Genomic DNA, 16,070 nt, shown 5'->3' on the forward strand with positions numbered 1-16,070 from the left:
TAAAAAACAGTAAGATACTTAGGAATAAATTTAAGCAAGGAAGTGAAAAATCTCGATGTTGCAAATTATATGACGGTGATGAAAGGAACTGAAAAGGACCTCCATTAATAGATGGAGAGGTGCCCGTGTTTGTGGATAATATTGCTAAAGTCCATGCCACTCAAAGGCAGCTACAGGTAGACTGAATGCAATCCCTCTCAAAATTGCAACGGCATTTTTCACACAGAAAAAACAATGCTAAAATTCATATGAAATCACAACAGAACCCGGAACAAGCAAAGCAATCTTGAGGAAAAAAAACAAAGCTGGAGGTTTCATACCTCCTCATTTCATACTAGTAATCAAACAGTATGGTTCTGACATAAAAACAGACACAGAGCAATGGAAAAGAATCAAGAGCCAAGAAATAAGTCTATACTTATCCAGTCAACTAATATCCGACGAGGGACCTGAGAACATGCAATGGGACAGAGACAGCCTTTTTCATAGACGACATTAGGAAAACTGGATATGCATTTGCAAAAGAATGAACCTCGATTCCTGTCTTAAACCACGCACAAAAGTTAACTCAAAACGGATTAAAGACTTAAATGTAAGACTCAAAACCATAAAATCCCCACAAGAAAACATAGCAGAAAATCTCCTTGACGTCGGCCTTGGCAATGACTTTTTTGGCTACGACAGCAAAAGCACATCAACAAAAGAAAAAATAAACAGGTGGGACTGTATCAAACTAAAAAGCTGCCTGCAAAACAAAAGACACAATCAACAACACGAAGAGCCAACATATGGAACAGGAGAAAAATTTCCCAAACCATGCATCTGATAAGGGGTTAATATCCAAAATATGTAAGAAACTTCATAGCAAATAAAGAATCTAATTTAAAAATGGGCAGAGGATCTAAGTAGATATTTTTCCAAAGAACACACACAGAGGGCCTACAGGTGAATGAGAAGGGTTCAACCTCACTGATCATTAGGAAAACGCAAGTTAAAACCACAATGAGCTGTCTCCTCACATCTGTGAGAACGGCTGTCGTCCAAAAGACAAGAGGTAACTGTTGGGAGGTTGTGAAGAAAAGAGAACCCTTGTACACCATTGGTGGGAATGTAAATTGGCACAGCCACTGTGGAAACAGTGTGGAGGTTCCCCCAAAATTTAGCAATAAAACTGCCGCATGACCCGGCAATCCCACTTTGGGGTATATACATTCAAAGGGGACGAAACTAAGAATCTGAAGAAATAGCTGCACTCTCATGTTCATTTTGCAGCATTTATAACAGCTGAACAATTGAAACAGTAAGTGTCCCTTATAAACACACACACAAAATGGAGTATTATTCAGCCATGAGAAGGAAAGAAATCCTGCCATTTATGACAACATATGGGTAGACATCAAGGACATTGTACTGAGTGAAATAAATCAGATGAAGAAAGACAAATACTACCTACATGAGATCACTACAAGTGATCTCACATGTGTAATTCTTTTTTTTAAAAAGATTTTATTTATCTTTAGAGGAGAAGGGAAGGAGAGAAGGAGAGAAATATCAATGTATGGTTGCCTCTCGTGTGTCCCCTCCTGGGAACTGGCCTGAAACCCAGGAATGTGCCCCAACTGGGAATTGAACCGTGATCTTTGGGTTTGCAGGCCCACGCTCAATCCACTAAGCTACACCAGCCAGGGCACATGTGTAATTCTTAAAAAGCCAAATTCGTGGGACCTGTGTGTAATAGTGTTGTCAGGGTCTCGAGTGAGGTGGTAGTGGGGGGAGGGAGGAAATGGAAAGATACCTGCCAAGGGCACAAACCTCCAGCTACAAGATAAATAAGGTCTGAGGAATCTTATATACAGCATGATGATTACAAGTAATAATAATACATTCTACACTTGAAAATTGCTGAGAGTAAAACTTAACTGTTCTTACCACACACACACACAAACTGTAATTATGTGAAGTGATGGGATGTATTAACTAGCCTTATTGTGGCAATTATTTCACAATATATACATATGTCAAATCACCACCTTAGGTACCTTCAACCTACATAATATTATGTCATATCTCAATTAAACTGGGAGGTGTGAGCTTGAGCAACACCAACTTGCCTTATCTTCTTCATCCCTGTGGATCTGTGGTCAGGTTACAATTTTACACGAGGTTTACAAACCTAAGGAGATGTAATAGGAAAAGGACATCATAATAGTGTACTCAGTAACTCATGCAAAAACAAATCTTCGGCAAGAAAAAGACATAGCCACACACACACACAATTGCATGAGGTGGAAATGGTGTCTTCCAAAAGTCAGAAGGAGCTGAACTCGTCCATTTGGTACTTCAGGTTTAAAGGGCACCCACAGGAAGTCTGCAAAGTACAGGCCAACCAACCAGTATGAAAGCAAGTCCACACCCCTCAGAGATGGATACTGAGGATACCCTTCGCTTTTAGTCAGTTTGTCTAAACTGTCTTCAGTCTGTCACTGAAAATCTCATTAAGGGCACTTGGTGCCTTATTTTCAACACCACCTCACAGGACCCAATGGCTGTGGACCAAGGCCACTGGCCTCAGAGTAATCTGCACACCTGCCTGGCCTCAGAAGGCTGTTCTTGTCCACCCTAAAATCCCTGATGCCTAAAGGCGCGCCTGCAGCGGTGCTGACCGCCCATCATTGCGGAAAGCCCGAGTTTCCCAGCTCAGTCATACACTGGAAATCCCATTTCACTGACACTAATTACTTGGAGGAAAAATGAAAGGGGCTCTGAGAATCTGGAAGACATTTAAGAACAAAGTTTAACACAATTTCTTGAGTGAATCCAGAAACAAAGTCCTGTTTTCCTCATTGATCAGGGAACAACTAACAGGCTTCCAGGGTGGTGCTTTGTTCTCAGCTGCACCAGGCTTCTCTGCCTCGGATGCATGATGCCAAAACCTGACCTAACAGACACTGAAAAGTGTGAAAAGTACTTAAGCTAAACTCTTTGGGGGCAATTATGCATTCATTACATTAAGTTCTTTCACTAAGAAGGTGTCCTATAAGGAAAAACTGCTCTGCTTGGTGTCTACTGGTTTGGGGGGTCTCACTCCGTCCCTCACGATGGTCCCTGTCAGTGTCTCTTCCTATCGCTGGCAGGCAGCTGGCCCTGGGAGAAGGACCAGTACATGCCGGCCTGCCTGTTTTCTTTGCTGGAGGCCCTGTGAGCACAAGGCCGGCACCGTCGACCTTTGACTTAGTTCCCACCACTAACTCATTGCGCTGCATCCCCACTCCTGGGATGAACAGAAATCTGTAGCTCAAGTCTTTCTCCCACATGACACAAGACATGGCTGGGATACCACCTACGGTAGTTTCTTTTCAAAGAGGTTACGGAGAGATCTAGTCAAGAGTGGAGAATGGCCAACTGCTCCCTAGGGCTGGAGAGAAAAGCTGGGCCACTAAAAACCATTTGGGCATGGGTTTGGACTCCACCTTAACAGTCTACAAATTTACTGCCTAAGTTCTCAAAACCCAAATACTTCACAAGTACCTTCTTAGTGGGTGTGTGTTTATTTTGCTGGGCCCAAGTCAAATAAAGCATGACATTTATGTGAGTTTAACTCTTCTTCCAAAATAACATTAAACTTGTTAGTTCTGGATGTTCTCATCAAGCCACAGGTGACCCAGGCAGCTACAGAAATGAACGGCCAAGAGCATCGAAGAATGAAGTTTCTTCTTTTTAATATTGACATCTTTGCAATTTTTAATTGCTTACTTAATGCTGTGCAAGGAATTCCTACAATTTTCCTTAAACTACTGTCAAAAATCTCAGCTGAGCCTTGGCCGGTGTAGCTCAATGGATTGAGTGTGGGCCTGGGAACTAAACCACCATGGTTCGATTCCCAGTCAGGGCACATGCCTGGGTTGCAGGCCAGTTCCCAGCAGGGGGCGCACGAGAGGAAACCATACATTGATATTTCTCTCCCTCTCTCCTTCCCTTCCCAAGGATAAATAAAATCTTAAAAAAAAAAATCCCAGCTGAGATTTTTGTGGGACCATCTTGTTTGTGCCACACAAACGTCAGTGCAAGAATGTCCGGATTAAGGATGCGAGTAGTGGCTGAGCTGACAGCTGAGGGCAGGCAACCCCAAGGACCTCGCTGCTCCGTCTCCTGCATGCAGCCTTCTGACGCTGGGATGTCAATTTTCCCTGTGCAGGGCGGCAGCATCCCAGATTTCCACGACTATGAATACGTTTTGACACTGAGTTTCTAGCCCCTGACTGTGGAATTCTAACTCCTTTCCGGTGTTACAGCGTACACCATTCCAGGACAAGGTTAATCTTTTGCAGCTCATGGGCCAAGAAGCCTATTGCCAAGTAGCGGCCCCAAAGTGAGGTGTGTACCTGTAGAAACTTGAAGATCTTGGGAGTGTTACTCTACATCTGACCTGCCGATCTTAGGAAGGTCTTGAGGGCTTTCTTTAATCTGGATTTTCTCCCTATTTCTTGCTAGTTCTATGTACATCAATCTTCCAGTCCTACACCACTATGTTCTTTCACTGGAATTAAATTTTCTGTGGTTCGGAGTGACTCCTATCTTTGTTGTTCTCGAGACTGTGCAAGGCCATATTTGGAGTAAAAATTATGGCAAACTAAGCTACAATTACAACAACATTAAGATTTCTGTGCAGTTTAATCCTGGCCTGAGATTAATAAAGATATAACTATCTAATCTGATAAAAAATCTCTGCATTGAAACAGATGCCTATTTATTACTGGGTTGACCAAGAAGCCTTTTTCATTTGTCAAAGTAAGACACATTCTTCATTTTCACCAATAACTTCAGATATTCTGAGTACGTCAGCTGTCTCCCACACAGTATAACGCCGACTGTTTCCAATTAACGTCTCGATTTGATAGCTATCAACTTCAACTGGTTTGTGGAGCACTGTCCAGTGACAAGTTTCCAGTGTAAAAGTTTGCAAACTTTTGATAACATTAATCAGTCACAGCACCTGCTCCACACACTGCACAAATCTTTGTTTCAGTTGTTTTTAGCTTTCCTGAATAAAGCATAATACGTGAAAATGTTGCATATTTTCTTCCATCTTCAATACTAAAATGGCTACACAAAATTCCCCCAGTTTTTGTAAGTTCCTTTTTTTCATGCACGCTGATATGACGGCTATCACAATACAATCTAACAAAATTCACACCGTTTCGAATGAAGTTAAAGACAACTAAGTGCTACTAGAGCCATCTCATGGAAAAAACAAGTATTTTGGGTAACCCAGTATTTTTAAAAGGTAGGCCTATTTATGCATTCGTCTCAATTTGTATTCTGGTACAGCATTTGGGGTCAGAGAAAACTGAAGGCTAGCACACAGATTTGACCCATCAGACACCAAAAGGGCATTTTAACTTCTAGAAGCAACATGAATACAGTATGCAAATGTTACACCGTTTGTGCCAAAATCATTTTTTACTCCAAACCTCTATCATTTTTAATAAGCTTTTAAGCAAAGATACACTGCAATTAATTGAGCTAAGCATACTTTTAAAATGCCATCATCTGCAGTAGCAGCTCTCACGGTACTCACATGTGCAGTGCTGCTTCCAACCTGTGTGATGAACACAACTCTTAGCACCTCAAGTCCACACCCCTTACAGCTGCTCGCGGAACACACTTTAGACCCCCAAGGGGCCCGACACCCAGACTTCTACCCAGTGGAACCTTACAATGTCAGGTTTTTGAGTTCCAGGAATTCAGAATTCCTTATGCTGAATTTTCACACCCAAACTGTAACAGTCCAAGAAGCTTGCCGCCTTCAAAGACGCCAGTGCGCTGTGGTGACAATGTTTCCCAAACCCACATGGCCGGAAATGGTACGTGTGAGCTAACGAACTCTAAAGTGGTGTTGATTCCACAGAACTTACCTTGATGATGGAAATGTTTTATAAATCCGTGCCGTCCAATACGGTAGCCAGTATCCACATGTGACTACTGAATACCTGAAACGTAGTTACTGTGACTGAAAAACGGAAATTTTAATTTTAATAAACTGCAACAGGCACAGACGCGTAGCGGTAACGACACTGAACAGCACCGTTCTAAAGCACCAAGGCTTTGAGCAACACGACATCTGTCTGATGGACAGGATCTCTACACACTGAGGGGGCAGCAACCTGTCCCTGGTCATCTCCCCCCCCTCTGCCTCTTCTCCAGTAAGAACAAAACCCACAAACAACGAAAGACCCCCATTGGTTTAGCACTAATCTCCTTGAATAAAACTAGTAATTTTTAATAGCCCAAGATAAAAATAAACGAATGCCAGCAAACCAAAGAATTGGAAATAAGCATACTAGAAGTTATTTATGTTTAATGCTTAAAAGTCTGAATGCACAAACAATCTACCATTATAGAAGTACTGGTGGTCAATACAATGCATTAAAACTATGTACAATGCACAGTTTAGTATCAAAATCTTTCTACACTGTAGAGTTTTACGAAACTGTTAATGACATCAAACACTAAGCACTTAAGACACCATTTTTTTTCTGCTACCACATTAGGAACGTCAATGGACAGTCCATTTCAACTTGTAGCATCCATCCATTTCTAGTATGAAATTAAGTAATTTTCTACTTATACAATAAAGTTTATCTACACGGTTCTCTTGATTTTGATCCATAGCAGCAAAGGCACTGTACATCAGCAGATCCACAGACTTAAAAGATTTTTAAAGCATTCAAACAAAAAATAATAATAAAAAAGGAGTCACATATCATAGTTTAACAGCAACAACAACAACATAAAAGATAACACAATGTTTCCGGCACAATGGCACAGCCTGTGTCCATTTCAGGGACATCCAACTAAGATGTGGAAAGAACCAGAGGTAAGGGAAGCAAGTCCGCGTCCCAGGGGAGAGTCCATTCTTCCTGGTTTTGAGAGGGAGGGCCTTGAGAATCCTCCTCCGCCGTCTTTGTTTTGTAAAGGACTTGACTTGCGCAGCGGGAAGAATCCGCGCGGTTCCCAAAGAACATGCCAAAAAATAGCCCGTAATCTCCCCTAATGACAAACTGCCCAAAGATAAACATCTCCCTTTGCAAAGAAATGTGGCAAAAATATCAAGAGGGATTAAGTTCTCTCTTTGAGGCCCAATTTAACCTGTTCATCTGTCTATAATACAATAAAAAAAGAATTAAAAACATATCTCAAAGACACTTGTCAACAAGTCAAAAAAGGAAAGAAAAAATGAAAAAGTCCAATTACTTTTATCGAATATAATCTAAAGCTACAGATATACTGGTTAAAGTTGTCCAAATAGACTCAAATGAGTATGACGTGGCCTGTCATGTTCTAATTGTTCAGTCAAATTTCCAAACGCCTTGAAAAATAAGTAGAAAACAAAACCAAAATAAATCTAACACAGCAACATATTGCTTCAATATGTCATTATACATTTCACATCTCTATACAGTCATTAGTCTACATTTAGTGACATTTTTTAATCGATTATTTTAAACCTTCCTTCCCCCTCCTTTGCCAAAAAAAGGTGGGGAGGAGTAGCAAATACAACGCATCTTCATTATCAATGCAGGAGCAGACAGCTTTATTTAGTCAGTCATTGTTAGAAAGCCTTCTTTAAACAAAATAAATATATTACAGATATGATACATAAAGATGCCATTCGCTGTTAAGTACGGTTAATCCTGGTTCTCCCAAGTAGAGCGCTGAAGATTTGGTATCACAGGTTCTCGATGAGTATTCACAATTCAATAGCGAGGAAGAGGAGGGGGTGGGGGCGGAAAGGACGGGGACTCAACGCCACAACCGCAATGAGCATTGGAAATCCTTGGTTTTAGATTGGGGGCGGGGTGGGGGGAACGATGGGACAAAGTGCTACAAGGAGGAGTCCAGTTCACATGAAGATTTGTCCTCAATAAATAACTTCATAAACCGTGGCTTTCTTATCCCCAGAGCCAGTGACAATGTATTTGTCATCCACAGAGATATCACAGCTAAGCACCGATGAGGATTCTTTGGACTGGGAAAGAAACATAAACAAAAAGGTTTAATACTGAAAGAGAAACCCATTAATACTGACAGGCAGGACTGGGGGACTTAGAGCCAACAAAACCCTAACACGTCCCACTGACCAAACAAGAACCCAACAGGAGCCGAAGCCAGGAAAGGCGGTCACGGCGCTCTCTTAAAGCGGCAGGTGCCCTCCTAGGGACACTTGGCCACGTTAGCCTACAGGCTCTCGCCCCGGGGACATCAGGTGAGGCAGGTGAATGGCTGAACCACGGCCCTATTTCAAATCCTATTCTCCAGACAGTTACCAGCAGTGTGTCTCAGTATGAAAACCCCTCAGCTTCACTCACACGGACTTGGATTTGGGCAGAGCTACAAACACCAGACTTGTCTCTTAACTTGTCTGAGCCTCAGTTTCCTTGTGGAGGAAACCAGGTCAAGACATCTTCCCCGTCTACTTCCCTTCTGCAGGGCTGCTGTAGTGTTCAAGTGAGGTAATAAATACCTGGGCAAGAGCACCGAAAACGTTCCTTAAATACGGAAGGTGAAAGTATTTCCAAAACAAATTTCCTCATGTGTAAAAATGGAACCCAAATTTGCGACCAGGAAGGGGTTCAACAGAGAAATGCACCACACGCTGAGTTCTGCCCACTTGTCCAACTGCACTGCTATAAAAGGGTCAGATGGTGACTTTGAACTGAACCGTGCTAACAAACAAAAATACCCATGGGATCTCAACGAGGACTTCAAACACTTAAAAAATAAACGCTGGACATGCAGCTGCTAACCCACTACCAGTGTTTCTCAAACATTTTGATCACAATCTGAATAAATACATTTTACTTTGCAACTCAGTATAGACACAAGACATAACACTTACACTTGCTACAGCAGATGAACTCTGATTTTTTTTAAGTACTAGGTGGAACCATCTAAAAGGCTGTGACCCACAATGCAAACAAACAAACAAACAAAAAACCCTACAATATCCCTGAAAACAAAAAAATTCCACTGTATTATATATCATTATAAACTTCATGATAGCAAGAATCAATTATTTTTGTTCTACTGATTATATTGCTCAGTATTTTCACTCACAGTATATTTCACAGTGTATTGCTCGATCTATGTATTTTTGCATTCAATTATAACCTACTCTCATGATGACTTAATATGTCTTGGACAAAGAAACTGCAAAATCTGTTACATTATTCCAAAGAAGAACACCACCTAAAAATAATATCCTAAATATGTAAGGTTAAAAAGAAGTCATTTCTAACTTGCCTATGAAGTTCTCACACACCAATACGATAGTGAAGAGAAAGTGCGTGCGGGTATTGTGTCTGAAGTTCAGTTCTCCTACAAGTAACTGCACAAACTACACAGAGTACCATGAAGTCAATGAGAAGAATAAAAGTTGATAAAATTAATTATAATTAATTAATTAATTGTCAAACTTTTCCTTAACACTCTTCTTGGGAAAGAATTCAAAGAAACAGCAATGCTATGAAGAGTATTCAGGAAAATGCTCAGAAGTTTTCTTCTCTGCACAACGTGAATACTACCAGCTCCTACCTCCTAGGACAGGTAAGCCCTAGGACACTACTAACCTGCAGGAACGCGTGGGAACAGTCTGGTTACTCAACTGTCACGCAGTGAGCCACAGTAAGTGGAGGCAAAACAAGGTGAGTGTTACCTGGAATATACTGGCTCCGTACGGTGTTCTCCAGGCGTTCAGAAGGTTGTCCTTTCCAGTGCTTACAAACCATTTGCCTAGAGGAAGAGGGTTTGGAAACAAGCAGTGCCTGTGATACTCTGTCAGACACCCGAGATTCGCTTTACAGAGCTTCAAGCCATCCACGGAAAACTCACCTAATTTATGCAACAAACAGGAGGGGTTTTTTCCACTGTAAAAATAAGACCTACTCTCCTAGATTTAATGAGTCATTTATACGATGACAAGGACAAAGTGGATTAATGCCAGAAAATCACGTGGCATTAGGGAAGTAGGCATGTGTGAGGAAGCAGTGTAATTGTGAAGAGGGACATGTTAATGAAGTAAAGAACGGGACTTGAAACGAACCAGCAGGAGGGCGGAAGGAACGATTCTGGCTGACAGGACATGGACCTCCAGGGGGCCTGCTTACCACAATGGGCAAACTTGAGCGACAGCACGCAGCTCTCGTGAAGGTGCAGCTGGTACTTGTCTGGCTTGGTGACGTGCAGCACCTCCACATTGCTGTTCTCCATCCCCACTGCGAGCCATTCTCCGGTTGGGCAGTAGCCCAGAGAAAAGATCTAGAATTACAACAGGTGACAGTCACAACGGCTACAAGGACAGACTTCTGTACCTGGGGATACTACCTAAATTGTAAAGGAAATCAAGATAATTTCTATTGTACAGGGGAAGAAAATTAAAGCCAAATGGGTGATCCCAAAGTAATGAAACAGACCTCCACAATATAATTTCAAATTATGTAAAACTCAAATATATACACAGTAATGGATTTCAAAATGAAACCCTGCTAAAAGCTTATGAGAGATTTCTTAATCCTTTAATAAAACACACACTATTGTATTTTGACAGAAAACCATGGAATTTTCACCTATCTAATCTAGAGTCAGAAGTGACTTCGTCTCATGGTAGAGAAACTGCCCCTTCTTTAATATGGCTTATATGTCACGAAACCATGGCTTCTGACACGCAACAGGCGGTGCACCGCACCTGTGACGTGAAGTCGTGCTGCTGCAGCTGCCGCCCTTCGCGCAGGTCCCAGGACCGGACTGTGTTGTCCAGGCCGCCCGTCCAGAGCTTGGTGCCATCGTTAGAAATGTCAATACAGCTGGCCCCGTCTGTGTGGCCCTGGAATTGCCTGGAAATATCAAAATGGAGGAAAAATCCTTGAAAAGTTAATCTTTAGATGAACTCACCATTGAATTGCTCAGCAATCATCTTCGTTGCAGGCCCTACTGGTAGATTTCGTTTGTTTTCTAATTATTCGAAGTGATAACAAAGCATCCACGTAAAAGAGATTCACGTTAAATTGAGATGCTGTACTTCCTGTACTTTGTTTATCTTTAAACACTTAGGAAGTACTTGCGTGGGGCTGGGCGTGGGGAGCAGCAGGACACCCCCTGCCAGTGGGCAACGGCGTGTCCGTGGGGGGCTGTGAGAGAGCAGGAGGCTCTCAACAAGGCACACGGAAAGCCGGGGGCGACTCAGCTCCCACAGGAGCTGGTAAACTGTCAAAAGCACTGAGGGGAAGAAAGGATTAGAAACAGTTCCTCTTAAGAGCCTTACCCAAAGGGAACAAAGCGATGACTATTTTGTTTTTAGAATCATATTACAGAGCTTAGTCCTGCCTAATATCTTCCAGACAGACAGCAGAGGCCTCTTCTCCCTGCATACGCCCCCGCCTTGTAGCTAGGCTTGATCACAACCTTCTCACACCCGTTGGTGGATCACAACTCTTGCTTCCTGGTCTCCCCGGTGCTGACGTGTGGAGACCTGTTTCAGGGCCTCACATATCAACACTCTCCTGCACACTCTCATTTCTAAACAGACATTTTAGTTATGTCTCCCTATCCTTAAAAGTGGGACTACAGATAACCCAGACCTTTATAGGGTGAACGGCATCAAATACATCCGTGGGCCCATGGCAGGTGCTCAGTAACCATTTGTTGGGGAAACCAACAGGTCAGTTACACACGGCACGGAGAACAGCACCACGCACCGTGAGTCTTCTCAGTGAGGGTCTATTGGCAATGCTGGTTTGCTAGCAAGCACAGATGGCAATTACAGGTGTTTAACGAGCTCATGAGGTCATGGGAACCTTATGTACAGTAATTATGTAAAAGTGATGACGTGTTTGTAAAACCTGAACTGATGCTACTTAGTACAATGTCAAAAAGAAAAGAAAAAAAAGAAAGCAAACCTCATTTGATAAAGTTCAAAGAATGCAGCAAACAAGATTTTGCACTGACAATTTGTTTTTAGCATCTTAAAATGGGCCTATTCTTAGCATTTTCAGTAAGACAATTCTATCTCATCTTTCAGACAGACAGACTGACATGAGTATAGATCTCAGGCACAACGTGGTACAACCAGCTCCTCCTCATGGTCTGGTGAGGAGTCCTGCCAACCCACCTCACCAGCGTCTGGTTGTGCAGGTCCCACACGGCGATGTTGCCGTCGCTGCAGCAGGAGAAGCAGACCTTGGAGTCGGGGCTGATGGCCAGGGCGTAGCAGGCGGGGGCCGAGGACGTCAGCTCTGCCTTGATGCGCGGGGTCGGAGCGGCCAGGTCCCAAATGGACAGAGTGCTGGCTTCCCCTCCCACAATCAGGGTGCGGCCATCAGGGAGCAATCGGCAGGAACGGATGTAGTTATCCCTGTTCTGTAGAGACAAAACCATCAAGAGATTACTCATGAGGAAAGGAAAACAGCATTAACATGAGAGCAGAAATTCATAAAAGTATTGTGTTCCCTCCTGGTTTTAATGAGCCATTTCTACTTACGACAATGATAAAGTGGATTAATGCTAGAAAATTACATGAAATTAGGGAAGTACTTAAACTTGATCTACAAAATTTAGTACTGAGATATTTAATCTCAATTAGCATATAAATGCAAAGATACAGACCCACTCCCACCACCACCACCAAATCAATCAGCTGTCTGAGTCACTTGCACACAGGGGCACGCGCACAGGGGCGCAGCAGCCCTCACAGTCCCGGGGAAGCCATGCCTAAGGGTCTGGCACACTCCACCCTGCTGCGGAGAGGTCCTGCTCCTGCCGCCAAAACTGCCAGGGGCTAAACACACCTAACAGTCTCTTCCTTTCACCTGGCTAAAGGCGTCATAGGTTCGACTGGCTAGGCAGCATTAGCTGGAGGCAAGAAACGATCAGAAAGTGTTAAATACCGGAAAAGAAAATTTCCTCCCAGTTCATGAGGCCATGGGAGTCTTGCACGTTAATTATGCCAAATCTACCTACACTGCTGTAGCAAAAATCCTACTGCTAGTCTAAGGAAGAAAGTCAAACTAAAATTTCGACAAACACCCAGGACACAGCTAAGGTTTTTCCCATTAAGTATGAAGTCACTCCTGTCTCACAATGTGACAGGTCACGACACTTAGCTGTACTCCTGCTTTTTCTACATTCCTTTATGAGATAGAAAAACAAGTGCTGTGCCTGTTCCCAGGCCCTGGGCTGGCTGAGTGACAGCTGTCCTGGTGCAGTGTCATGTGACGAACTGGACAGAACTGGACATTAATTCTGCTTTAAGGAACTGAAAGAAGACATGTCTGTTCATCAGCGCTCTAAATCTCCACGTGAAAGACCACAAACCACCGAAAACAACAACCCACTTGGGATAAATACTGTGTTGTCTGCACATCCTGGTCTCAGCATCCCGTCCTATTTTCTGAATGAAGGTCTAAGCCCTGTCCATCCATGTTCACTCACCAGACAGTCGAGCTGAGAGACAGGGCTCTTATTGCCGGGGTGGCTGATGTCCCAGACCTTGACACAGCCCTTCCCCCCCGTGTACACATGTCGCGTGGGGTTGCTGATGGTCACTGCGCACACCACCTCCCCGTGGTTCAGGGTGTTGATCTGGCGAGCGTGTCGGGGGATGCCGGGTCCAATGAGGGCGTCGGGGGGGAAGGGGACCGGCTGCATCTGGCCATCGGCCGTCACGTGGAAGGAGTATGCTCTAAGGCAGTGGAGAGGAGAAAAGATAGGAAGAAGGGAATGTAAACAATGTTACCTGATCACTGTACTAAGATGGAACATAAAGTATTTTCAGTGGTACTTCTGATTTGCAAACAAGTCAAGTTTACTTATTAGTACCGTGGAAAGAACATAGTTCTCACAGTCACTTGCCCCTCTGAGTCTTTACTCTTTATAATGGAGAGGATGCCACTCACACTCCACAGAGAGTAAAACACGACGGCCAGTGCCCTGCACAGTACTTGTCCCTTCAGGGCACTGCCTTCTCTTCTTTGGATGATTCAGGAACCTGTGATGAGATTTTTGCCTATGGGTCATTTCATGCCAATCAAGACTTACTAATTTTAGATCAATAAGCCAAATTAGGAAGATTTAAGGAGTCTCCAGGCCTACATGGTGAAATGGCAGCTGTGAAGCAAAAAGGAATAAAAAAAAGAAATAAACTCCTATCAGACTTGATGTAACAAATTCTAGTAATCCTGTATGGAATCAGAATCTGAGAGAGTATTCTATGTGACCGCCCAAAGCCCCACCTGTGAACACCTATTGGCAGCTCTGTCTCCAGTGAAGCACTGGGTTCTAAATGCCACTGAAGTCAGAGCAGCTCCCTCAACAGACATCTCTAGTCTTAGGGCACCGACGTCAGGGAGGGGCCGACACAGGGGGCCATTCTGAGGCATCTGGAGCAGGAGAAGTCTGCGGTGGGTGGGCGGGAGCTGGGCCTGTCTTGGGGGTACGGTGGTCAATTGCCCATTTGAAATGATGTTATTCTGCTTTGACGTGGAGCTTTGGAATGTGCTCTGCTCACGGAAGAAATGTACCAAGGACATACCAAACAAAGGAAAGCTTTTGTGGGTACCCAAAAGACAGGAATTTGGAGCATTCAAATGCCCCAAATCAAAAGCTTTAGAGTTGAATCAAAAGTTTATGGGCCCTTAATGCAAAAATCTATAGGCCAGTCACATGCATCAAAATTCAGCTCAGCAGTGAGGGGCCTCAAGAAGGACGAAGCACACACATGGCTACGACAGATGTAGGGGCCGGAGAGAGGAGGGCTTTCTCCTCCTCTGCTGACTGCAGAGCAAGACTCAGAACTGGGCTGTAGAGGAAAGGCAGTATGTCAGCCTTGCTAAGGGGAGTAAGGGTGGGAGATGGTAAGACAACAGATGATTTGACTTCTTTGGTCAAATCCATAGAACCTGGAGAGACAGGGATGTGTGACCTGAGGAGACAAGAGGTACTGAGGATGATTCTAAAGTTTGGGACCCAGGTGACTAGGTGGACCACAGTACATGAAAGGGTTTGGTTTTCCTCACCTTGAAGGCCTATCTAGGGGAATCCAAACTGCTTGACCTAAGGTTGAGCACTGTGATTCAGGAGAGAAGTGAGGTTAGAAAGATCAAGGTCTGGACATCCACAAAGTGACGGCTGAAGCTATGGAGCAAAAGAATGACCTTGGAGCAGAGTACGCCACGTGCAGAACAGATGCAGAATCTAACAGCATGCTTACTTTTAAGAAATCTCCACCAAGAGCAATGGAGGAAGTAGGTAATCAGGGGAAGAGGATAAACTGGAAAGGGGGAGGAGGTGGCTCATTACATGACAACTTACTAAGAGATTCATTCCCTCAACGCCTGCTTTCTGGCTCCCCGAGTGTGCCGGCACCCACGCTGCCAGGACTTGGGGTACAACAGAAAGAAAAAACCCACACACCCTGTTCTCCTGCAGTTACAGCCTGGAGGAGAGGAGGGCAGCCAGCGGGTGGAAGGGCAAATTCGTCGGTGAGGGGTTCAACAAATACAGACAAAAATGTCAGGCGGTTAGCGCTGTGACCAGCGCCTGTGCTATGGCTTCTCCGGGAATCCGACAGACCAAGGAGGACAGGGAAGGATACCATGAGGAGCAAAAGTACGGCAAGTGGGAGAGTAGAGTGAGATACAGTGCTTATCGTTGAGTCAGAAAATACTTATTAAATGACTAACATGAGTCAAGTCCTACCGGGTGCTGGGGCATCGAAGTAAGACAGACAAAGTCCCCGCCCTCCAGAGCCTAACTCCTAGACAGGAAAACAAACCTCACACAAGCAGGTAAATAACCCCAATGGTGGTTAAACGCCATCTCTCTTACACACGTGTGCACACACTTTTATCTTCAGATACAAAGACTGAAGATGCCCAGAGAGACCTGAAGTGGCGTATGAGCTGAGACCTGAAGGACGGACACAGGCCTTGCACATGCCAAAGGGGAGCGCACCAGGAAGAGGAACAGTGAACGCGAAGTCCGGCAAGCAGAACCAAGTGGGAAGGCCAGGCTCAGTG

General features: G+C 44.0%; 1 protein-coding gene across 8 annotated transcripts in view; it reads right to left on the reverse strand.

The window, feature by feature from the left end:
• Positions 1 to 6,341: 6,341 nt before the first annotated feature.
• LOC118976042 (transducin-like enhancer protein 4) overlaps positions 6,342 to 16,070 on the reverse strand; it is a 148,489-nt gene continuing 138,760 nt past the window's right edge. For all 8 annotated transcript variants that reach the window (XM_037030305.1, XM_037030304.1, XM_037030301.1 and 5 more), the window contains 6 exons: positions 13,486 to 13,735; positions 12,167 to 12,414; positions 10,745 to 10,892; positions 10,167 to 10,317; positions 9,716 to 9,792; positions 6,342 to 8,029 (listed from right to left, as the gene is read on the reverse strand). In XM_037030305.1, the coding sequence (XP_036886200.1) occupies positions 7,922 to 8,029; positions 9,716 to 9,792; positions 10,167 to 10,317; positions 10,745 to 10,892; positions 12,167 to 12,414; positions 13,486 to 13,735 (982 nt within the window). In that variant the 3' untranslated portion in view covers positions 6,342 to 7,921. The remainder of the gene's footprint in view (positions 8,030 to 9,715; positions 9,793 to 10,166; positions 10,318 to 10,744; positions 10,893 to 12,166; positions 12,415 to 13,485; positions 13,736 to 16,070) is intronic.

Source organism: Sturnira hondurensis, unplaced genomic scaffold, assembly GCF_014824575.4.
Source record: "Sturnira hondurensis isolate 20B ecotype Veracruz unplaced genomic scaffold, ASM1482457v3 Scaffold0020642, whole genome shotgun sequence".
Lineage (NCBI taxonomy): Eukaryota > Metazoa > Chordata > Mammalia > Chiroptera > Phyllostomidae > Sturnira > Sturnira hondurensis.